At 35.0% G+C, this 26,728-nt stretch overlaps 1 protein-coding gene and 1 long non-coding RNA gene across 2 annotated transcripts; one reads left to right on the top strand and one right to left on the bottom strand.

Moving 5' to 3' along the window:
• Nucleotides 1–12,209: 12,209 nt before the first annotated feature.
• Nucleotides 12,210–20,317, top strand: LOC136989653 (proclotting enzyme-like). Its single transcript, XM_067287880.1, has 8 exons — nucleotides 12,210–12,373; nucleotides 12,453–12,651; nucleotides 12,962–13,076; nucleotides 13,376–13,449; nucleotides 13,519–13,634; nucleotides 19,207–19,484; nucleotides 19,550–19,689; nucleotides 19,757–20,317. The coding sequence occupies exons 2-8, from the start codon at nucleotides 12,523–12,525 to the stop codon at nucleotides 19,916–19,918; spliced, it is 1,014 nt and encodes a 337-aa protein (XP_067143981.1). The 5' UTR covers nucleotides 12,210–12,373; nucleotides 12,453–12,522; the 3' UTR covers nucleotides 19,919–20,317.
• A 1,069-nt stretch (nucleotides 20,318–21,386) lies between these two features.
• Nucleotides 21,387–26,728, bottom strand: LOC136989701 (uncharacterized). Its single transcript, XR_010882946.1, has 2 exons — nucleotides 26,517–26,728; nucleotides 21,387–22,321 (listed from the first exon to the last, which is right to left on the bottom strand). It is a non-coding gene; the product is annotated as an uncharacterized lncRNA (long non-coding RNA).

Here is a 26,728-nt window from a genome sequence, read left to right as displayed (position 1 = left end):
GTTACACGATAACGCACCGAGTCACACATCATTGATTGTTCATCAATTTTTGGCACGAAATCAAGTCTGTGTGTTGAATCATTCGCCGTATTCCCCCGATTTAGCACCATGTGACTTCTCTTTATTTCCAAAAATGAAAATGAAGTTGAAAGGACGCATTTTTAATGATATTGAAACCATCCAAAGAGAGTCTACGCGCATATTAGAGGCAATACCGAAAATTGAGCTTGAGCAGGCATTTGAATCACTATTGAATCGCTGTAAAAAGTGTATTGAAGCAGGAGGAGAGTATTTTAAATAATTTAATAAAAAGATTTGAATAAAATTGTTTTGTTTCATTTTTATAGATCCAGTCCCGGAATATAATTGCCGCACTGTGTAAGTAATGCTAATTTTCCATTAAAGGTTCTCCGGGGAGGCATCCCCCTTAGCAGTCATCCAGGTGTTGCGTACCGTATTTCCGTCAATCCAATCTTGTTATCTAACTCAATCTTTCTATTACGGTTTTGTTCATTCTTTATGCCGCGAATGGAAGAATGACGAATTATACTAAACGATTGGTAACAGCCAATCGTTTAGCACGTACACTAGCGTACGTAGCCTATTGTGAACACAGCTTAGTGAATATTAGAGGCGATTTGACAGAGTAATGTTAACGGAATTGCCAGTATGAAGTGACCAGGTGCCCAATATTGTACGAGACCGTTTCGTAATTTACCCGTCCCTTTGTCCTGTTAGTTTTTGTTGGGACGCCGATATTCGAAATTCCCGAATTTCGACATTTCCGAGAAAAATATCCTGTATTTTGAAGAATTCTCTTTAGATTCCCGGTTCATTTGCCCGCATATCTGTAAGTAGACAGTTTTTTTTTTTTTAACTCTTTCCGCCCTGTGGGCACTAAGAGGGCCTCTTTCAGTAGGCCCATTATGGGTTCGGCTAGGCCCACAATGGGGCGACCGGGTGGTGAGGGACGGGGCCCGACATATCCGAACGGACCATTCCCCGAAAAATTCCTGGAGATTATTCGACCCCGTTCGGATTCGATCCCGGGTCCCCCAGAGCGGTAGGCTGCCACCTTGACCGCTCGGTCATCCGGCCATGTAAGTAGGCAGTTGCAACCGTTCACCGTTCATTAGTTGTTATTGTTATAGAGCAGTGGTTTCCAACCGGTGTTCCGCGGAACACTGGTGTTCCGTAAGCATCTCCCAAGTGTTCCGCAGATTTAGTCGCAAATCGGAAAGTGTACAATCATATTCGAGCCGCCGAATATCAAAAAATTAAAATCATAAAATTTTCATAAACTTAAATATATATGTACTGTACGACTCGTACTTATGGAGTGTACTACTGTTTCGAATAAGATAAAAGCAATGATAAAAACTGAATGAAATATGTAAAAAAACATCAGGCACAAGTTTCCCATTAAAGTTATTTAGGTATATTTTTTCCTGTCTTTGAATTGGCGTTAATAATATGAGTAGAGATTTTGAATTATAACTGCTCAATTCTAATAAAATAACTGATGACAAGCTTATGTATTTCATATTAACTTAAGTAAGTGTTCCACTAAAGAAAATTGCTCACAAAAGTGTTCCGCATCCTAGAAAAGGTTGGGAACCACCGTTATAGAGGTTGGGACATATATAAAACTTTTGGTATCCTGATCCTTCTGGTTTGTGGCGCATATCTTGTTATATATCTTTTGTTTGCCAACAGCCAGTCGGGCAGGCTGTTGTCGGCAAACAAAAAATATTAATAATAGTTAATAAAAATTAAATTGTATATTTTTTGGAATTTGCTATTTACTATTGAATTTTGGTCTTCTATTTTTATCTAAGACATACATAAACATGGACCCAATGCGGGAAGAGGAAGAGAGCGTTGGGTGTGCCGTGTTAGCTGTACCAAAACCTGATCAGTTGTAACTAATACCCTATTTTTTCGAGTGGTTCAGTCTTTATTTTTGTTTAGATTGTGCGAAAGCGAAAATAACTTCACTTTTCATTTGCGATTTTCTCTTTCTGATTCATTCTGTCGAAATTTCACCAGAAAATAGTTTATGAGGTTCTGAAGCATAAGCGAAATTTCAGTCATTCGAATGAATTTGATTTCTAAGGAATCGAAAGGGTAATATACAAAAAAAATCCAAAACAGTTCGTATTAAATGACATACAATATGCCTATGTTACGGCAAAAGTCCGTGAATCAAATTAAGCTAAGATTAACTTGGTAATGCTGTATTCAAGTATTTTGGTTTATTAAGTTGGATATTATTCGTATAAAGCGCGTTTTAACCAAGTCACAGGCGGATATAGCTGACCTGATCCAAAAATCAATGGATGAAGCAAGAACAAAATTTACAATCTGGGTTTATCTATGTTATGGGTAAAGTGGGGAACAAATTGAGGGCTTCACTGAAGCCAGATAATCTGCAGCTTTCCAATGCAGATTGGATGAATAAAGAAGAAATTTTAATGTTTAAATGAACAAGAATTTATTATTTCTTTTATTACATAAAAAATGACAAACGAAAGTAAATGTTGCCAGTTATTTCACCAAAATACTGTATCATAAAATTTAGCTAAAAACTTCATAATGTTTATAATCCCTACCTATTAAACATGGCATCCGAGAAGTGCGTGGAAATAACGAAATCTAAGAGGAAGGTGGTAGTTTCGACGATCGAGGTGAAAAAGGAACTTATTACCAAGCATGAAAGCGGTACAATATGGCGTATCTGGCGGCCATATTTAAGATGCCGAAGTCGACGGTGTGCGACCAATGAATGCAATTTTCATTATGCAGTATTTGCGTAATTTATTTATTCTTTTCATGTTTTAATTTACTATTTAATTATGTTCATTTGCTGTTTAAATTTATCAAAATTAGTATTGTTTAGGGTCTCATAACGGATTTCCATCAATTCAGAGTTCGAACGGCCACCGAATTAAATTTTAAATCAAGGCACCACTGTATTTCAGTAAATATTTTGATTCGTCTGTCAGTTACCTCAAGTTTTTCTTCATCCTATTTCTCCAAGTGTTTGATTATTATTGCCTTTATTAGCGCCCATTGATGAGCTAATCCAATTTTATCTGTTTCTATGTCCATCGTTGGCTGTATGGATAAAACTATCGAATACTTGGGTAGTTTGTCATGGATTCTCGCCTCGCCAACTGCAAACTACAGAGCTGTTTTTTGATTTTCAAAGTATGGAGCAACAGTGAAAATCTTACTAAAACAGTGGAATAGAGCAAAAATCGGTAACGTCCCTTCTAAAACAGCACCTAAGGTCAGTTTATCAATGGTTAAACCGTGATATCTTGACACGTGAAGGTTCAGAACAAAAATAGACCAGGTCAAAAACTTATACAAAAATATTTTTTAACAGTAAATCTACTGTAAAATATTTTGATATATGCGTAACTTTAAGTGTGTTTCTTTTGTATAAAAATAAATAATATTTTATCACATACATACAGTCATTTATCTGTTTCTAAGAACACTTCATATAAATGAAAAATGAAAAATTATATGAAATAAAACTTTTTCAAGCGATTTGGTAATAAATGCTAGTTTATTTTACTTTCTTCTTCTGAATAATACAGAATACTGGTATCAAGTTATAGGCCTACATTTTCTATATGTAGCTACGTACAGATCTTAAAATGCAGATTTTCGTTAACTTAAAATTAATACTAATAATGAAGTTCTATCTTGAGGAAACCGTGTTTTGTATTTTCGTTTCTTTTCTTTTCTTTCGAAGACACAATGTAGTGACGTAAACTTAAACACTGGGCGAATTTTTCATCCTTTTTATTCGGTCCAACCGAATAAAAAGGATGAAAAATTCGCCCAGTGTTTAAGTTTACGGCACTACATTGTGTCTTCGAAAGAAAAGAAAAGAAACTAATAATGAAATTTACGTCAAGACATTAAAGACGATGGCCACGGATTAACGTAAGCTTCTGCCATGTGTAAAAGTACAAATCTGCGTATAGGCTATCAATCATGTCTAGAACAAGACTTTTTTGCATTATTAACAAATTTCAGAGCACTGGTTTATTTGGATAACAATCAAAACAACTTCAAACTTGAAATTGTCACACATCTGAAAGCTTGATAAAACTATTTTTTCTTCATTAACAACATTACACAAAACACAAATAAATAAAAAACTTATTATGAAAACACACATAATTTTAAAAAAAGATTAAAATATAAAAATCTAGATACGAGTGCATAAAAATTAATAAATGTTATGTTTTTTGAGCTGTTCAAATAATTATATTTTTGTCGTATGCATTAATAGGCGGCATTAGTCAAATCGAAAATCATTTAGATCCCCTTTACAATTAAGAGTTCTATGCAAACATGTTTTTCTCCTACTGTATAATGTGCCACTGCATTAAATTAGAATTGCCACAAGGATTTTACTGCAAGTTTCTCCTTCCTATGCAGTAAAATCACTTCATATTGCTTATTGTTATCGAAATAAGATCACACTGGTAATCTTTCGTAACTAAAATTCTCTTGGAATCAATCGTTCCATCGTTTCAAGACCTTCTCTAAAATTAAAAAAATAATCCGTTTCGCGATTTGCAGCCGAGTTTTATTATGTCTGTAGTATTCATTTTCGCACCCTGGGATAACACATAAAAGGCCCGCCTCAATTTTATGAAACTAAATAATATTTACATATAAATTTAAAAATAACTAAAAGCGAAAATTACAGATTGCGAATATGAAAAATATACATATTAACAACTAAAATTCAAAAGAAAATTTTAAAAAATACGATTAAATCTTCAATTCTTGATGCATTACATGGAAGATATGACTGCAGCGCCAACTGTCGGGACCGAAATATAACAGTGCACATAATAAAGAAATATATAGTGTACACCTGATAATGTGGCTCCATCTGTTAGCAGGTTCGAAAATCTTTTCGGATCGTCCCAATTATTATAAACAAGTTTCAGTTTGGAATTTAAAATGCGAACTAATTTTAAATTGTCTAATAACTGCATTACAATTTTAGTAAACAGATTCTAGAGTTGCACAAATTTTTTTTTATTTAAACCTTTTTACAGAACCGTTGAGATACGAAATTCCAGGTGTACTTCTTTGCTAGCATTACCTGGAATGTTTCATTTTTTCAGAAAAAAAGTTAAAAGGCCCGCTAAACCCCTGAGTCCCATACAAGCTGTTGGAGTCCTTGTAATTCTCAGACTTCTATTTCCATAGCAGAATAAGAAAGAAACTGTGGCATGGTGATGGAGGTGTTGAATCCCTCCCCACAGGCTTTAGGAATAAAATTTAAATTGAAAAAAAAAGTCGTCTTAGACAAATGTAAAAATTACATTTTACTAATGAATAATTCTTCAATTTCAGTTCTTATTATAAAAATCCAGCAAAGAGTTATGTAACTTTCTCGACAAAAACATTTAAAATTGTGTGTGGCTCTATCTGTTATGATATTTTATTTAAATAAAACCTTTTCATATTATTAATTATTATAAAATGCAAAAAGCTTAATTTTGAGGGTAGACTTTTATAAAAGAAAAGAAAAGAAATTGTAAATGCTAATAATGAGTAAAATCTTCCTTAAATTCGACCTCACTCGAGATATGACAGATGACCTTCTCAGTACCTCCTGAACCTTTAACCACCAAAATTTAATAGCATCAGTCTCCATAATACAGAAACCTCCCAGCAAATTTTTACAAATTTTCGATAAAAGGCATAGGAGTTATAAAGCTTCAAAGTGGGTGAACAAAATCGTGCCCCCAAAGTACACTGTACTGTACATACTAACATCCAACATACGTAAAATAAAAAAACCCAAATTGTTTTGTATTTCTCGACGTTTCAAGGTTCTCTAAGTCCAAAACTATAAAAATCTTGGGAGATTGTTTTTTTACCGATCGACATACTTTCACTCTGTTACATATAACAAACAGCTTGGAAAGTGATTTAAAAAATGAATGCTTAGTTATCATACTAAGCGATTGTGGATTGTTCCGGGAGAAAGATCATAGTTCGGATATCAAGTTTGTTCTCGAAGTTTCTTTCTAAATTAGTGTTTCTTAACCTTTTCAGTGATTGGCACGCCCTTGATTCTCAAAATATGGTCTCGCATCCCTTAAAATTGTGTTCGAATGTTTTTCGTTATGAAATCCAAATTAGAGGGTAGCAGTAGTAGTAATGAGAGGTAGTAGTGAGGATCCCGGACATAACCAAGACTCTGAGAGTACTGTGTATTCTCAGAGTGAGATTATCGTGAGGTCCGAGAGTACACAGTACAGTACACTCAAATTTACAGAGCATAAGACAGCTTAAAATTTAATGTTACACATCTAAAGGTTAAAAAAATATTGTTTCCACTCACATCTTGGAAATGCTTTCTTGCACCCCAGGTTAAGAAACACTATTCTAAATGTATCGTGAACATTCTGAAACGTATGACTTGCGGGTTTATAAGGGACGCTCATTTGTCGGCAGCAAGAGGTAAAGACACTTAATTTTTCTTCATTCTGATTATATTTTTTAGAATTATCCTCTTAGATCATCTTTCATAGCAAAACCTTCGTTAAGGTACTGGAAAGAAGTTAAAACTTATATTATATGTAAAATTGATGGAAAATATATTTTATTCGTTTTACAGAATATAGAAGAATAGAAAATACAAATATTACTAGAAGAGAAAGCTTCGTGTGTCGAAATATGTAATGAAGCACCAAGAGTCTAACATTAGACTCTTGGAGAGAATTGGACCGGAATTTAATATTAAAAAAAACGAGATTTTTTATGGATATACCAAATATTCTCACAAAGAAATCTCTTTAACGGAGATTCAGGGAATCTTACCTATTCCGGGTATGGCCAATTCAATTCGTAGAAAATTTTAATTTGAACAAAGCAGCCTGAGATTCCAATGTAATTTCCTTAAAAATATTATTAAATTTTCATCAAAAATTATTATTTATGTTGCTTAGATTTATTACTATGAAAACAGAAAATTTTTAATTTGAAGTGATTTTTATCATTATCAATGTCAGGGGACATTAAAAGCGGTTCTTATAATTGATTTCCTCCGAAGTATAGTTCCTAAGGTTTGAAAATAGACAACTGTGATAAGTAAGCTAAACCGTTGTTTGGAACAGTATATTAAAATTATACGGTTCCAAACAAAGGTTTAGTACTGTCATACTCCTCACCGCGATCTTCGATTAGCTGCGGCAAACGTAAGAAAATGTATTAATGAAGGGCCAGAACTTCGAATATTACAAGTCCAAACTGGTTGTCTTCGGAATACAATTGAGAGAAACCTGTAAAATTGTAATACTAAACAATACTATGAATAAATAATTAGGCTATTGTGTGATATTGTTCAATATACTGAAGTGTTCAAATTAGTGAGGTTTTATGTAAAGAACAGGAAGTCAAAAAGGACCACAAATAAATAAGTGTAGTTAAAAAATGTTAAAAATACAGTACATATTAATTTTACAAACTTATCATATTTTAAAAAACAATCTGTGTTTGCTTTGGCTGAAACATGCCAGAACTACCCACAAATTTTTTTTTGGATTGGCGAGAGTGCATTATTTTCAAAATTTAATTTGCAATAAGCACAAAACAAAAGCATTTTAAAATAATACCGATTTAAGTTATTAATGAGAACATTGTAGTTTTTAAAATTAGGTAACTGAGATCAGAGGAGCAATTACGTGAAAAGCAGAAAGTCTAATGACTCCTCATAACTGGCAAAGTAAATTAATTTGATGCTAGTTTATCTAACAGAGAACGATGCAAAATCTAAAGTTTTCATGTATTGGTCAGTGCTACAGTTTAACATATTTAAGTGAAATTATTGGTTTATAGTTAGAAGGCGACTATGACTTTTCTAGTACAAATAGATCAATTAATATGTATTATATAATACGAAGTGTATCACGAATATGTGTAAGATTTGGTCTACCTTATATTCAAATTTCCAGCATCCAAACTAAACCAATGAAGAAAACTGGATGCACACATCGTGACTGAAAATTCACATTAGAATGAATTGCGTCAGGTTTTATACATGGCTTTGGTTAACTCACTAGTTTATAGATTACAATATTCACGAACTCTTTAATAATCTATAAACTCGTGAGTTAACAACAGTGAGATACGAGTCTCGATCGTCGTTTATATTTGGGATATTAGCTGTTTCTAATGGTAGAGTTACATAGTTACTAGATGGATGGTACGCCGACCATAAGACACGGTATGGTTGGCCAGATCCAGCCTCCAGACTCGGGCCAACTTATTTTGCAGGATACTGTGCGATATGTCCTAATGAAAAATTTACGTTATTTTTTGAAATTATCAAAAATATTTCAGTTTTGTGATTCAATGAATTATAGATTAGTTTAAGTTACTTTAAAATGTTTTAATTGTCTTCAGAGAGTCTTGTAACGTATCGTAATGCTACCCACTAGACTCCTATAAAATTACGTAACGCTATAAGAACAACATTCCATTCAATCACACCTTAATAAAAGATATTTAAGAAGTGTAGCTGACTACTTGTGTCCTCGCCTCAAACACTAATGTAAATCCATTAAATGATATATTAAAAAGGTACATAATTTCAATAAGTGTGGAAGAATAAAGTGGAAACAGTAACAAAGGAATACAAAGATTGTATTAAAAAGCCAACATGAAATTCGATGTTGACCATGAAAATAATATAAAATAAAACATAAATCTGAATGCGCAAAATATAAAAATTCTTAAACGCATTTATAAGAATTTTTATGTTCCGTTTCGTATTTTATATTATTTGTTTATTGCATATTTGACCTAGTCTGAAACTGAAAGGAAACGAGATGAAAGAGAAAATGGCAGATTGAAACAATTGTTCGTTATTGTTAACGAACAGCTTTTGTCTTTCTCGCAATGTGATCTCACAAGTAAATGGCACAGTCTATAGGATAAGGATTAAACGTCGCCTATTGATATATTATAAACAATAATCAAAACTGTTAACGATATAACAAAAAGACTACGTTACGGAAGCCTCCAAACAAAGGAACTAGTATAAGTGATAAATTAATGTTTATATGTATATATAAATTATATAATAAAAATATGTCATACACTTAACTCTTGTTTTAAAGACATGGCGATTCTCGTCGTGTATTTAAAACAAGAGTCAAGAACCAGCATAGTTTAACTGCAGATTACGAGAGGAATTGATCGAAAGCCCAATGCAGTCATGAATAAAATAATACCATGTTGAGGATCAAGAGGAAGAAATCGTTTTAGATTTACCGGCTGCTACAGTAGATGCAACATTTGTAGAAACAATCTGACGAACCTTTAATTAATGAAAAAGTAGTAACAAACAGCGGTGTTACTCCTAAACATATGAAGTATTGTACAAACAATCTCTGATCTATCAAAACTTTCAGGAATGCTTGAATCGTGTGAAATAATTAAATAGAGTGAGTGCGTGCTGTCTGTACGCAGCGGTCAAACTCCTAGGAGGACGATACTGCAGTTTAAAGAATAAAATTAAAATATAATTTAATATCATGAGATATTAATATAGTGGCCGGCGATGAAGCAAGCGTTGGTTGGTTCGATGAATAGTGATCGTTTTCTTTTAATAAATAACAATGTATTCTCTAAATGCTCATTCGCAATGAAAATTAAATATAACAATAACGTAACAAAAACGTTACCGTAAAATTAAGAAGTCATAAACATTCAAAATGTAAAAATAAGCATGACCTAAACATATTTATTAACATGGAAACACAACGCTCTCTTCTTTCATACTTCAAAAACTTGATGTTCGCATGATGACAGATGATATAGCTGTGCAGTTTATGGTTATAAATAACGCGAAAGCGTATATGTTTTCGTGTTTTACATCAGAAAACTTAGAAGTGCAAGCACAAGCGATTAGTGGGTTCATTCGTTGAACCAGAGAGTCAACAATGGGACTTACGTAACATATATTGTTGTCTTGTTTTAAAACATTTAAAGAAAAGCATGAAAGCTTGGAGATTGTAAACTTTCATATTAGTGTCTTATGATTAAGTTTAAGATTTCCCTTACGTAATTCGTTGTAAATGATTTCATTATACATTATACATTACATCATTGGTACGATACTTACAACAAGAAAATTGATAATATGAAGTTAAATTAGAAACTATAGCTTATATGCACGTCACCTTGGTCGCGATAGTGTTTTTGTTTGTTTTTCCTCTTTCTTTTCTTTATAATCTCTGGGCACTAAGGAGGTCTTTTTCTATGATTATTGCGAGTTCGGCCAGAATTACAATAGAGCTGGCAGGGTGATGAGGAACGAGGGCCGACATGTCTGGAACATATCAACTCGAATTATTGTTGCTCGCCTGGATTCGATACAGGATCTCTCATAGTGGTAGTCTGTCGCCTTACGTCCCTCGGCTATCCGAGCTGCGAAATGTTAATTTAATTTTGCTACATACGGCAACGACTGCACGAAGTTTTTGATTTAGTGTGACTGAATATGACAACGCAACAGTGATCTGTCAAGTGTGAGGACTTTTTGTGGGACAATGGCTCCTATTTAGGTGTTGGACACGTGAAGAAAATTTCGAAAACTGCAGTGGCTAGCCAGTTTGTCAGGTACGAAATCGCGACCAACTAACTACTAGGGTTCAGTGGCTTTATCCACTTAACCACTGATGAGTCCACATAATTCTTTTCGCCCTTGCTGCAATAATAATAATAATAATAATTTAAACTGTGTCGTTTAAAAAAATAAGCAGTCGATCATTCTACTTTTCCACTTTATTTGTTAGCTGTTATTTGCATGAAAATATTCCTTAGACGTTTTATCTGAATCGTCTCCTGTCGGTCGAGGTCGAATAAATTTTATGAAAAGTTCTTACGAGCGAAAGACATTTTTTTTATTTATTTAATAGCTTTGAAAAGTTCGCTTTTGTTTAGTTATCGCAAGAATAATCACGGATACGAAGAATGGTTCCTTTTTCTTTCGTTTCTCTTCGACTTTAACCTTTCTTAAAGCTATCGACATTTCGTATCACCATCCGAGTGACTTTCCCTCATTTCGGATTTTTCTTTAATTCCTTTCTTAAATTATTCAAAAATCCCTATTCGGGAATTTCGAAGAAGGGAAGAGAGACTAAAGTTACAAACATATTTAAGCATATATTACATTTAAATGTTATTTACAACCAATCCGAGCCTGATAAATATAAAAATCAATTAAATATTTATATTTGGCCAAATATTTTTAAGGAATTTTCCTAAACGACCGACAAAATGAAGAATATAAAAATATGTCACCCAATTTTTAAATACTTATTTATTTGTTATTAGAAAGAGGAAGACTTTTTAATTAGTATCGTTTTTTAGAACAAAATCAATCGAACGGATAAATAAATTAAATTTTAACCTGTTAGGTTAAAATTTCGAATAGGGTAGGCCATATACTTTTCAGCCGATTTCCCAAAATTTTTTTCACGTGCGTAATTCTATCCTAATCACTTTCACGAGGGAAGAGATTTATACAAATTGTAAAACTGAAAATTTCGTTCGATACGACCTGAGATTATTTGTTATAATTATATCAGATGTGAGGTGACACCGATATCCATCGCCGCATACATCTAGGTCAATACTCGTTAGGAAAGAGAAAGAGAAGCACTTTTTAATACGGATTATCACTGCCGGTGTCAAAGTGACTACTAAGTCTAACAGTGGACGGAATTGGGAGAAAGGTATGTCGCTCCTCTTCATTTTCTCGTATCTAACATTTGCGAAATTTATATTTTTTAAATATAATATACAGTATACTAATATATTCAAGTTACGAGAAAGTAATTAATCTTTTGTACTTGGATTTTAAAGCTACACGAGACGATTATCATATTTCGCCACTCCTGGTGTATTCGAAGGTTAAAAAAATAAAATAAAAGGAAAAAAAAATGTATGGTCCTCTCGATTTTCGCTGTTAGCGTCGTCGAGGTGGTTCGATGACCCGGAGTGTTTCGAAGCAAAGCACGCTACATAGGATTCCATTTTATTGTCTGTTAGTCGAAACGCTTTTACTAAACATTCCTTTCCTCCTGCTCCTCCTCCCGTACTCCTCGACCCCGAATCGAACCGGACCAACACCGTCTCGTACAGAATAATTTTTTAACGCTTTATCTTTTTACATAGAATTGTTTCTCTTCGCATTGCATTTTTAGCTTCAAAAAAGAAGAGATGCTCCATGAGCACTTTTTGCTCCTGGTTGCCGTTAGCTTTTTAATGACGTCGACGTCGTCGTCGTCGTCGGAACCGGTCCGTGAACGTCAACGTAAGTAAAAGTGTCTTTTGTTTTAAAAAGAAACGAAACCACCAAGACGTCTTTGCATTAACTGACTGTCCGTTATCAGTTTTCGTGGTCAGGAGGAGGCCGCCTTATCAACTAGTCAACAACGTCTTCGGAGAGTAAACGAATGTCGAATGGTCGACGGGTCGTTGGGAGAATGTTCCCACATAGCCAGATGCACTTTCATGTTATTCGATCTGCGAAGGGCTTTTTGTTTGAGAAATTATCTCATTCCAGGAGTCTGTTGTCCCGTTAAGAACCAGGTAAGGTATCGACAGGGAAAACAATTAGGAAGAAAGAGGTAAACATTTTATTAAGAAAATTTCTAAATTGCCAAAGTTTGGTAATGATAATTTCTGCCCGTTTATTATAAAATCATTTGAATTTTCGTAAATTACCTTTTGTATTTTAGAAGTCAATTACATCGTGTTTCAAAAACACTATGAGACTTACAATTTATTTTTAGATTTTGCTCGGATTAATTAGCCAGATCTATAAAGAATGACTTACATAAGTGAAACTTATCTTTGAATTAACGAACAGATGGTTGAAAATTATATACTTACATTTCAGACAAAAGCTTCGCTGGTGCAATCGACTCCTGTTCCGGTCACTCCGACTTCCGTTCCGATTGTCATTTTTACTTACCCACCCCCATTTCAACCCGTAACTGTTCCGGCCTTAGAACGTATGTATTGTTTCTTTACTTTTTATTGATTAAATGGCCGAAAGACAGATCCGTGACACGTTTAAGTCTTTTCTCCGGCCGAAAAACAAAAGGATTTCACGTTTATGGACGTTCTTCTTTAATTCAATATGAATTCGTCATATTCTTTCGGCCGGAATGAATTTGAAAATATACAACCTTATATTCAGCCATTTCGATAGAATAAATAGAAGATTTTTGGAAAATTTCGAGAGAGAACTTAATTGTGTGAGGATCTATCTCCAAATCTTTCTATTACAACTTCGTTTTTATTTTTGTAGAATGCGGAATTAGCAAGACGATTTCTAGAATCGTAGGAGGATTCGAAAGCGCTCCTTCCCAGTGGCCGTGGATGGTATGAGGAAATTCTTAAAATTTCATTTAATAGATTCTATTTGCTGATAATTATTGCTGGATCTTTTAGGCGGCAATTTTCTTAAATACTTATCGAGGGAGAGAATATTGGTGTGGTGGTGCTCTGATCGATTCCCAATACGTCGTGACGGCCGGGCATTGTCTATCGGATTTACGAGAACAAAAGTGAGTATAACGATTTTACTACGTAAACTGTAAACTTCCGTTTGATATTTACGTAAAGTTGCTTGGATAAATATTTTTTATCTCTTAAAAACAAATCGAAACGCGTAAAAAATTACAGGTTACGAATTACCTTAATCGGATTTTAGATAATCGATCGAATTCGATCGACAAACAAAACGCTTGATTTCTGGAAAAGTGAATTGCTCGAACTGATTTAACTGTAATTTAGCCGAATACGAATACTTGTCTTTTTACAAAAAGAAAGAAAAAACAAATTGGAAAGTGAAACATTTCGTCCAAGTTTCACATTTTAGAAGAGGGTCTCGACATGTAATCATTTTAGTACTAAACGCGTAGGGCCGCAAGCATAAAACTTAACGAACCGCAGTTAAGTAGGGCGAACGACCAACTTGGCTGATTTCGACCTTACAAAACGTGTTAGCCGAAAAGTAAGTTAGTCAACATTGGTTTTCCGAAAGTTGGGAAAACATGCCAACTTGTTGCTTTCAACTACCAATCAGAGAACGTCTCGGATAATACTAGCGCCGATTTATGAGTAGGGAATAGTTATATCCGTCATCATATTCCCTTAATTTCTTTCTTCGTTTTCGATTGTCAGTAAAGAAAGCAACAAAAACATTTCTGTTGATGGAAGCAGCCAATTTTGTTTGTAAATGCCGTATCACGCGACTGGTTGCTGGAGGAAAATGTTGCCTAGTGTTCGTTTTCTCCACATTGTCGAGGAACAAACTCGTCCCAAACAAGGTCGTAGTTTTTGCCGCGCTTTACCGAGCTTTACCGGCATTACAATTTTTACTTGATTAACATATGCCATTTCTCTAAATCGATAATACTTGGATGACTTGATATTTAAAAACAATGTAAAGGTTATCTAAATAGTGGCATCATTCGATTACAAGTTCTGTTTACAATAAATTGAAAGTACAAGAAAAGAAAGCCGAAATTGATGAAGATTGAGGTAGAAGGATTGATGTATTACAGAAAGAAAATCAATGGGTAAATATTAAAACTACGATTAAAGATTCTATCCTCAAAACAATTTCGACTTCCTCTTCAACAAGCAAAATTGTTCATTTTTATAGATAGCTGCATGAGATTTTTCTGTATAAAAATATCTTTAGTTTAAAAGTTAATTTTATTAGAGTCTGATTTTCAAAATTCCAAGTATAATTAGCTATATTTTAGTATATTGCACTTTCCTGTCTTAACAACTGTTTGCCTTGAAATCTATCTAGTGATAAATCTGGAATTGTGTAATTATTAATCATTTTTATTTCCGGAAACTTTCTTTTGTTAAAATATCTGCAAGAATAAGTGATTTCATCATTCTTGAAGTATTATAATGAAATCTAATCGGGAGGAAAATAATTTGAGAAATCTCGAATTTGATGTATGCAGTAATGAAATTGCAAACTCCAAGTTGCAAGAATATGAAGATAAACTTGTGATTGACGAACATAAAAACTATAAAGAAATTTAAAGATGTATTTGCATCAAACCATATCAAAAACTTGATCTATTTGTAAGGACGAAAATCTCATGCTACACATTTTACGTATTTAAGCTTCGTGTTAAGCAACATTTATTTGTTCCTTCTTTGTCAATAGATAATCGTAATAGCAATTAGTGAGTATTGGTATCAATATGTCTAACAAAATGGGTACTAATATTAATATTGCCAAGGTTTTCGCTAATTTTTATAAGTAGGGCCTACTTGATGTTCATCACCCGAAAATAAAGACTTATATAAGTAGAAGCGGAATTAATAGAGTGAAAACCCTGTATTATCTAGGATCATCCTGTATGAAGCAAGTCCGTATTAGATCAGATAGCCCTTAAAATAATTGATTTTTATCAATTTTTTTATCGGAATTTGATATATTTCCTTTGAAATAATGTAATTCTATTCCCAATGTTATATAGAATTCAAATTGGGTAACTTAAATTAAAAATGAAAATCCATGACCGTATTTACAATATCAAAATTAGCAAATCAATTAGTCGGCGCTAGCGTTAGAGTAATTTTTGTTTCATTTACAAGTCGAAAATGAAATCCTAAAAATAAATCCAGCAACGAGTTACGCAACATTTCCGGCAAAAAAATTTAAAAGTTGCATGTGGCGCAAATTTAATTGTTTTTGCAGGGAAAGTTATAATCTGTTATGATGTTTTATTTTAAAAACTTTCATATTATTTATTATTATAAAATGGCAAATATATTATAAAATTCTCAGAGTAGAGATGAGTTTTATAAATAAATAAAAAATTGTAAATGTTAATAACGATTAAAATCAAGTCAAACCCTACTCGAGATATAACACATGACCTCCTCTATCTCCCCACCACCTCGACCTTTAATCACCAAAATTTAATAGTATAAATTTCCCTGATATCCAAACATTCCTGCCAAATTTCAGAAATGTTCGACAAAAAGCACAGGAGTTATTAATCTCCAAAGAGTGTGAATAAAATCGTGCCCACCCACTCACACATACACGCAATCTTCATTATTTTTCTATATGTACTATACATACAGAAATAAAAACCCCAAATTTTTACGTTTCAAGGTTCAAAAATGTCAAAATCTTGGGGGGGGGTCATTTTGTGATCGCCATACTTTCCCTCTGTTATATATTAAATACACTATGAAAACATTAGTAATAGGTTTTGGTTAAAGAGGAAAGTTTTTACGATCGAAGGGTGTTGTCGAAGAACTCCGTTTTATTTTTCCTTTATTGCGTTTAATTAAAGGGAAACACGCGTTAAACAATAGGCAATCATTTACTGTTTAATGAGATATTTCCTATTATTTCGTATTCGTATTATTAAAAACTAAAAAATAAATGAAAGCTTATGGAGAATTATTTGTTTGAAAGTGCTTTAAATAAAAGATTGAAAGCAATATCGAAATTGCTAAGTATAATGACAATAATAATTGGACTGTGTCTTACTCGTAGAAATATACTGGAATTGGTCATAACGATTTCGATATCATTCGATTAAAAAATTGACGCTAAATTATTATTTTCCTGGCTATTTTATTAATTAATATTCGCGTTGAATTTAATATTAACTATAAACTGTATGATGAGGGCCTAATATTTGTTCGATTAATTTGAGGTTAATTCGAGTTAAATATAACAATTACGATGTTGTATTGACGAGACAAATGGATTTTCTTGTGGCCAAGAATTGAGTTTAAATTCTGTACCGGGCCACTTTTCCCGCATTGCTTTCTCGGAAGAGGTCGAATATCAGTTCGGACCAATGTCTAGGCTAACCACTCACTTTTATTTCCAGAATTCGAGTCGTCCTGAAGAGCCAAAAGACTTAATTTCACTTATATTAACGATTAAATTATTGTAGGAAATATAATATAATAATTTACATAAAAAATTCCAGGAGATTTTGTGGGTTAATAAAAGATCCTTGTCTTAGTAGGTGAGGAAAATTCTAATAATGGTTTTACTGGAAAATTGTACAATATTTAAGCCAGGATCTGGGTTAACAGGTTTAACGTTTTACTCACTAGAACGATAAACCGAAATCCTCAGCCGTTGACAATTAGGTTAAACCAGTCACGACGATAAAGCAGAAGCCAGTAACACTTCAAATCCGGGAAATTTTAATATTTTGCAATTCGTTCCATGAATTAAATCAACAATTATTCGAACATTAGTTAAATTGAGTTTTTATCCCTTCTAGCCTCACGGAGATACAGCACGAGTCCTGATAAAACCTCTGGGCCCTTCGATCCTTCAGTTAATCATATTTCCCCACCTGCCTCGTCCTAACGGCTCAATCGAATCCGACCCGCCAATCCTTTAATTCGGAGAGAGATTTTGCCACGTTTCTTCCTCCACACACCACAAAGGCATTCCCTACAAAGAAACAAATTATTCACTTAGTTATTTGAAATCGAAATGTTTCGAAAGTTTAACGGAATGGACTTGACTAGCTGGCAACATTACGTAAAAGAAATGAGTAAGAACGCGATTTCTCTATATTAATTCTCGGTATTTAGAAACGATTGTTTATTTAATCGTAAATCAAGGGATTTGTTTAAGAACGTAGCGGTTGAAATTTCCTTTTATTCCTTACAAAAGAGAATTTCACGTTTTCCTCCAACAAATTCTTGGAACGTCACTTAATCGAAGGAACGTTTTGCGTCAGCATGGACGTGTCGAGGACATGAGACGACGTGAGAGGACGTGAGACGAACAAATTCGAACAATTTCCGAGCATTGGTCCACTCCGGCAAATACCTGAGATTGAATGCTAGAGTTTATATGCGTTATGAGAATGGAGAATGGGGCACGGGAAAAAAAAAATTATATGGTTTTCAAGTAAATAAATTATTTGTTTAAAGTTATAAAGTTGGGGCAGTTTATTACCCGCTTAAAATCTAATTTTCAGCGTCGTTCTTCTGCGGTTAATTAGCGCGTAAAAACAAATAGTGGGATGATGTCCTGGCCTCTGTGAATCCCGGACCCGGGAGATTTTACCCCCCCCCTTCTCGGCCCTGATGGAGACCACTAGCTATCAATGATTCGAAATCTCTTCTTATTCGGTCTTAAACAAAAATGTCGATTTTGTCCAAATTATATTAATTTAAGTTCTAATAATTGGCGAATAGAACACAGATTATCGGTTCTGTTGGAATTAGCGCAGTAGAACGTAAACTATTGACAAAAATCGAGCAAAAAGAAAATAATGAAATAGTGAATTCCGACGAAGCGCATTTTTTGTTTCGTTGCATTCCGAAATGGGACTACAATGGCTGAGTGAATAAACCATCGAACACAGACAGTTCGTTCCGGTTTTTCGAGCTTGCCATGTGGAGTTTCCTAGTTTTTCTCGTGTATCTGACACCTAAATAGAGGACAGCTTTCCACAGAAAATCTTCCCGGGAAGTATCCCCTCATGGCAAATTCTCTCCGATTGCGTTGCCTTATTCCACCAAACCAAACCAAACCCAAATGATGCCTAAATTTAGCAGTATTTTATCGGCAGACGATTGTCGTTAACGATATTTGTTTTAACTAACAGTTTCTTAAATCAGTTTCATTACATAACCGACGATACACAAATTCAAAATAAAATATTTAATGAGGACTTTTGCTTGTTATACTTAAGTATTTTTAGAACATTTCTATGTTTTACATATTTCATGATGTGCATCTTAAATATCGATTTCAATTGAAGACAGACTCCCGAAGAGTTATCCACAGTTTTTCTAACAATTTAAAATTTTACGAGACGATATAAAATCGATTCCTCGCGTCGTATAATTGTAAATGTCCTTGAACGAATTTACGGTTTTCTTTCTCGGCCCGAATTCGGATGGGCAGATATTCCGTCTTTTACCACTATCCAGCATACACGACCCCCTCAACAAGATTTCCAGTTATGGATCGAACTTGGATCCTGCTTTCTGTCCCGAACTTCACTGTTTCTTCCGAACGAATAGACACTAATGCTTTTGCAGGATAGAAACGTCTTCTTCTGCTAATGAGTTGTTAATCAGATCATTTGTTGGGTTTTTTGAAAGGTACCGAGCGAAAGAGATGTCGGTGAGACTGGGAGACCATCACCTGTTCTTCCGTGGAGAGGACGCCAATCCGGTGGATTATCGCGTGGCCAAAGTGATCCAACATCCCAATTTCTCCAGACACGGATTTTTCAACGACATTGGACTCCTGAGGCTGGAAAAGGAGGTTTCCTTCGACGATAGAGTCCGACCCATCTGTCTACCGGAACGAAACTCATCCGGAAAGAATCTGGTGGGAATGATGGCTACCGTCATTGGCTGGGGAACAGTTAATTACGGTAAGATGCTTGTTTATTCTTGACTATGACAATATGGTTTGACAGAAGGTCAATATCACACATAGGAGGAGCCAGTAGCGGATCTCTGCACCAGGTGAGCATTCCAATTTGGGACAACGCGGACTGCGACAAGAGGTATTTCCAACCCATTACCAGAGGATTCGTTTGCGCCGGGTTCCGTGCCGGGGGCAAAGACGCCTGTCAGGTATGTGGAGTTCATCAGTCTATGGAAGTAGAAAGTTCCGGCCGTTCTAAACTGAGTTATTTTTCAGGGAGATTCGGGAAGTCCTCTGATGCTTCCCGATAACGACAGAAGATGGACTATCGTGGGCTTGGTGTCGTTTGGCAGCAGATGCGCCCAAGAGGGTTATCCGGGCGTTTACACTAGAGTCGACACGTACTTGGACTGGATCCGAAATCATACAGGCAGATGACGTTCGGGCCCCGCCTTCTGGGGAATCGGAAATTAACGTGGCCGAGAGAAGCGATTATAAATTTAAATTTTTAGATATTTTTTATATTTTCATACGTTCCGGATACTACATAAAGTAACATTGCAAATCATTAACGAAAATACAATTTGTAAAAATTCGTAATTAGAGATCAGGTTTATGAATCAATCGAAAAGAAAAAAGTTCTATATATATAAAAAAGAGTTGAATCTCCAAATTGGAATATTCTATTCAACGAACTAATCTGTTATTATGGCGATCCGGTTTTATTTTATTTTTCATTTTATATTATTAATCTTTTCTGTATATAGATTAATGTATAAGTGCGGAGTTCCTCTTTGCTATAGACATTCTAACGGGAATAAAGCAATTTTTGCTACACGTCCTTTGCGTCTTTTTCTTTTAAACGGCTCCACGCGTTCCGAGCCGAATCACCAACATTCGACAATCAGCCGCACGCGAAGAGTATTTTAATTAAAAAGAGCATGGGTATACATAGAGAGATGTCAATGGAAAGCGGAGATTTTTGTCCTCAAAGACACAATTGTTTTATTAGGGTGTTAACTGGGTAAAGAAAGAGTATTAGCGAACTGATGCTCCAACTCGTTGCAATCTCGGAAAGTGAAAAATGGAAAAGAGAAGGTCAGTGGCAGTCAGCACCAATCAAAGACCGAAGATAAAAAGAAATAGGAAATGTGGACATCACACGAACATCAAACACAAAGCACTTGCTTAATTTCTAAGAAGTTGCTACATAGTTTTTTCTGCGATATTTTCTTCGTGCCCGGTACTTAAATGTCAGTGAAGTCGGATTACTTTTACTTTTTTAATTCTTTCCGCCTTGTGGGCACTAAGAGGGCCTCTTTTAGCAAGCCCATTATGAGTTCGGCCAGGCTGACAATGCGGCGGCCGGGTGGTGAGGGACGGGGCCCGACATATCCGAACAGACCACCCCCGAAAAATTTTTGGGGATTTTTCGACCCGTCCTGATTCGAACCCGGATCCCCCAGACAGCTCGACCATCCGGCCGTCAATGTCAGTGAAGTGTGGATTGGAAGAGTCCTACTGTCATTTACGAACAAAGGTTTTAGAAATCACTGTTCTTTGTCCGAAATTTGGGTAAATTACTGTAACTCGTCAGGGACAGAATATGTAAAACTCTCTCTACTTTCTAATAATTACTGTACCTATCTTAAACAAATAATCGTTTGTCAGTGAATTGAATCGCGCTGTATACAGGTAGGCGGAGCGAGGAAGAACCTTGATGGATGACGGAACAACGAATCGGGAGGAAGACCGATTCGTAGTCCACTTCCGTTAGAAATTTCAGTTTCGCTGATGCGTATTGAAGGTCGTCCAACAACGTTCTGTTACAGTTCGGCAGTTGGTAATATATTTGACTGTTACGAGCCGTTGGAATCTAATTGGTTACTTGCTTGCACGTGCAAAAACAAAGGTAAACCTTATGCCTCCTTCCCAATATATTGGAAGCATTTTATGCTCTGTAAGTCAATTATTTTTATTTATTATTTATTTATCTTTATTTATTCCCGATACCGCCAGAGAATAATCGGGTTAAATACAGAGATATAATTAAAGCGCAAGTAAATACATACATAATAACAGAGAGATAACGTACAAACAGTATGACAATAGAGAAGTATGAACAGATGATGAGATGACCGATACAAATCAACCGATATGATACATAGCTTGAGAGTAGAATAACATGTACAATAGTATAAAAAATAGACAATTTACTGATAGCAAACGATACATTTTCACCATCAACCTTTACTGGTAGCAGTGGCTGCTCGTGGGTGGATGTCGCTCTTTATTCTGACAGCCTTAGCCCTCTGCTGAACTCGTGGGAGTTAATGGACATGGGTAGTCTTTCGGATCATGCCCTTATCAGTATTAGGATCTCTGCCTGCATCCCTGTTAATCACGCTAAGACTGTTAGGCCCTATAACGTTGCCAGAGTCAGCTGGGAGCTCATCAGTGACATGCTAAAAGACATCACTGCCCTGGATTTTGTTGTCAGTAACAAGGCTACGGCTGTAGAAATCATTGATGACATCATCGATAACGTTAATCTTGCCTGTGATGCTCACATACCCAGGAAATGCAGAGGGCGGCGGCCCGTTTCCTGGTGGACTCCTCAACTGACACAGATGAGGTGCATCAATAACAATCTTCGACGCAGATATCAACATTGTCGGAACTCCCAGCGTGACATCCGCAGAATTGAGTATCTCCGGCATCAGAAGGAGTATAAAGTTGCCATCAAGGTTGCCAAAATGAAGGACTTCTGTCACCGCAACAGTGGTGATCCTTGGAGCTTTATCTATAAATTTTCCTCTGGAAAGATCAGTTCTCATAGCTCTGTAAGTCAATGACAATATGTATCATAATCTCGATTTAGTTAAATTAATGAGTTAAGAATTAAATATAGAAAATAAAAACGAGAAGCAAATTGTTCGCTACAGGCCCCTAAGTTTTCTCCGATCTCGGAGAAAAATCTCCAGTTTCCTGTCTCTCGACATCTATGCTCAATACTAGAGCTTACGAACCGACAAATAATTGATGGCGTGGAATAATCAGCGTGTTATATCGGAAAAAATGGCGGTACGAGAATCAGATTTTTTTAGCTTTTTTGGATTATTTTTGGAGTATGACATTTTTCGTCTTAGATAAATGACGTTTTATTAATTAGGAAGGTGGAACCAACGACGGTTTAGGAAAATACAACACAGGTTTTATTTCCTTATTGGATGAACCAAATCGTTGTTACCTAACGAAATAAATCTATTCGGGCTTAGATGACGCCAAATTTTCCAAAAGAAACGGATTATTACAAGTAGAAGTAAAGAGAATCTGAACTCTTAAAAGAATCAAACATTCGGTGCGTTAAGTGCTTCAGAATTCGGTTCCCCATATCTGGTAGATCCCAGTGGCCCTCTAATAGTAAATAGATTTTATATATTATTTTTGAAGATTCTTATGACTATCAATTTGCTCAGTACTTTTTTAAACGAAAATGCTTTCATTTTTCTATCTTTCGATTATGTTCTATTAAAATTTTTGATATCAAGAATAAATAAGCGTAAACAACTTATAAAGCTGATATTTTTTACAAAGATTTTCTTTTGAAATATAAAAATATCATGTACTGTACCGGGGTTGGCTCTGGAAGACCTAGTCCCTACAATCCACATAAAGCGATTATGAAAAGCCATCGGAAATATCTTTTGATATTGATTTAATCTGTTTCTCTTGCGGAAAAAGTAGGAAAGTGAAGACCCTTTACTTCTCTTCGGTAACCATTCCGTCCGTCGTTTAAGACATTCGACCCGAAATAGAAAAAGAAAACGCATTTGTGTTCGACGAAAAGGTAGTGGACGTTTTCACGTTATTAATTTTCATTATGCTGGCACCAGCAGCGCCACTAGCTGTCTGAGCGCCCGTGTACAATACTACAGTGGCGTGCCGTCATTGGAAGTGATGGAAGCGCCGATTCCACCTTCCAATGACCTTCCCTTGTATTTTATAAAATATAAATTTTCATATTTTAACGTACTTTGCATTAATTAAAATTAATATTTTATTATAACTGCATTATGTATCTTTTACAAATTTCTATACTACATGTGAAAAAAACCGATAAGATTGCTATTGTATATTCGAATAATTCAGTTGCGGAAGGAATGTCGAAACCGGGTCAGTTTCTAATCAGCCAGATTATATAGGCATTGGCACATGCGGTTTACAGAGCACCAACCTCACCTGGTTTAGCTGGTAGAAGCAACACACACATAAAGCATCTAATTTTATATCCCGGACCGGTTCTGAGCTGTTAGCCGCCTGCCTGTCAACTTCCAAGCAGCCAGATTATAGGCATTGGCGCATGCGCTTTACAGAGCACCAACCTCACCCGGTTTAGCTGGTAGAAGCAACACACGCATAAAGCTTCTAATTTTATATCCCGGAGCGGTTGTGGGCTGTTAGCCGCCTGCTAGATATTCGGCCATCCTCGCCCGATTATGTGAATCATGAACAGACTAGATCAACGGCGGGTAACCCCCGGCCCGCGGGCCAGCTACGGCTCGCGAAAAGTTTCTATCCGGGCCGCGAGATCTTTAATAGATTATTAAATTGGAAAAATAACTAATTAATAGTTATTTTTCCAATTCTTTGTAATTTTCGAAAACGATAAGAGAAATAAATGTAGTAATTAACTTTTTATTTATTTATTTCATATTTGCAGACTAAAAAAATTACGAGTCACAAGAAGGCGTCAATTAACTACTATGGCCCGCTGAAATAACGTAAAATTTATTCCGGCCCATGTTATAAAAAAGGTCGCCCACCCTAGACTAGATTTATAACTTAACCCAACCGATAGGAATTTACTGGCATGTTTTTATGATAGTTCTGTATAGTTGACAGGAGTTTTAAAAAAATCCATTAAAATATTTGATATATTTATTCCGCGTTTATTCTGCTCTCCCATCTTATATTACTTACGTATTTCAATGTTAAACCGATGATATTACGATTTAGTATGTCCCATCTGTAAGGGGATGCAGAAAAATCGTGTACAATTCTAGTACAGTGTTAAAAAATTAACTGTTACTTTGGCAGCATCATTTACAACCAAATTTAACAAATGAGACGTACAATAGTACAAAAAAAGCTCTAGAATTTATTTTCCTTAAATTTACGATTTATGTATCGGTTGTCATAAAAATTTCTTTCTACTTCTTTCCCAAGACTACAGATATTCGAGTACAAAGTAACCGGTTTCAACTTATTTCTACTTAAGAAGTAGTTAAATAATTAAGCAATTAGGGAATTAGAAACATAAATAAAACCCTGATGAAAGAGCCGAAATTTTACTTAAACAGAAGCTTAACCGAACTAATCAATCTCTTGCCGAGTACAGTGGGGTCTGATCTCTTCATAATATTAGATGTAATAAAGACAGAAATTTTTCCAGTTCAATGAGAGTGACCGAAAAGTTGTAAATTTTAAAAATTTTCGTGAACACTTGGTCCTAAAACGAATTAGTTAGAAAACGGACGGACAATCTGTTAAGTTTAACATATTTAGATTTTTACAGCTATGGTGAGAAACGTTTAAAATCTACAACAACCCTGTCGCGTCCTTTGATATATACTAGTGATGCGACAAAAGAGGCATTTGACATTGACCGGTATCCGCACCCTCGGGATTTGGCACGCACACACCTACCTGGACCGTCTCTGATTCCATTCATTAGCCACTCGTAGGGAGCTATTTGACTAAGTGGATTGTTTTAAGATTTAAAAAGTAAAGAATATTTTGTTATTTTTATGTACGTTTCTTCACAAAGTTATATTTAATTATAAGTTTCTTTAAAAGTACAGTAGAGCATCGATTATCCGACTTAATTGGGGACTGGGGTTGGTCGGATAACTGAAAAGTCGGATAACCGAAAACTATGAAAAAATACATTATTAGTATAGTGTATTAGGCCTGGTTTAAATACTAGCCTCCCTTTCTTGGTCGAGCCAGTGCTGCCAGCTAAAACATGAAAAAATTTAACAGAAATAATATTAAAGTAGCCAAGACATAACCAAATATTGTAGCGCCACATCACTACGGGACATTTGAATTTTCCGACTAGAACGCAGTCGGTTAACCGATAAGTCGGTTAATCGAGGGTCGGATAATCAATGCTCTACTGTATATTCATACAATTGAAGAATTTTTGTACTAGGTATGTATATTCATCACACATTTTGTTTTACCAAGTAAGTTTTTCTGATAATTTTAATTTTAGCCCTTATATCGTGGCTAGTGATTCAAAAATTTATTTTAAAGAAGTTTTGGCTCAAGACCATATAATGGAAAAAGAAAACATTATTAAAAGAGAAAGACCAATGCCTAAATTAAATATAAATACGTCTACAAAAAAATTTCGACATTTTGACGATAAAATTTATGACGAATGACGATTCTTTCGTAAAATTGAAGCAATTTGAAAATCAAAATAGAATAGAATTTAACATTGGTAGACAATATAAAAGGTAAATATTGAAAATTATAACAAGATAATTACGATTAATAGATACTGTATATCTAAATTAATAGATGTTATATGTTTTTTTCTCAAAGCAAGAATTGGCATTTAGAGGGCATAGGGAATTTATTGAATCTAATAAGAAAGTTCAATATACAGTAGAGCATCGATTATCCGACCCCGATTAACCGACTTATCGGTTAACCGACCGCGTTCTAGTCGGCAAATTCAAATGTCCGCTAGTGATGTAGCGCTACAATATTTGGTTATACCTTGGCTACTTTAATATTATTTTTGTTAAATTTTTGCATGTTTTAGATGGCAGCACTGGCTCGACCATGAAAGGGAGGCTAGTATTTAAACCAGGCCTAATACACTATACTAATAATGTATTTTTTCATAGTTTTCGGTTATCCGACTTTTCAGTTATCCGACCAACCCCAGTCCCCAATTAAGTCGGATAATCGATGCTCTACTGTAATTATATTTACCTTACAATTATAGTAAATTACACACCTGGTTATTTCTTACCTACGGGAAAACAGGAAGGGACGATAAAGACTGTGTGCTGGATGAGTTTCACTGAGTCGTTTCGAAGAGAACCTATATCAAGCAGGCTTTCCACGCTTATAGCAGGCTCGATAGCGCCACTGGATGAAATGGGATGGATGGAAACCACGTGCTCAGGTACGGGGCCACTGTTACATCTACACTCTCTTATGATATAA

Source organism: Centruroides vittatus, unplaced genomic scaffold (genome assembly GCF_030686945.1).
Source record: "Centruroides vittatus isolate TY-2023 unplaced genomic scaffold, ASM3068694v2 contig_13, whole genome shotgun sequence".
In the NCBI taxonomy this organism is placed as follows: domain Eukaryota; kingdom Metazoa; phylum Arthropoda; class Arachnida; order Scorpiones; family Buthidae; genus Centruroides; species Centruroides vittatus.
Note: the sequence above shows the minus strand (reverse complement) of the source record. Positions and strands in the feature narration are given on the sequence as shown.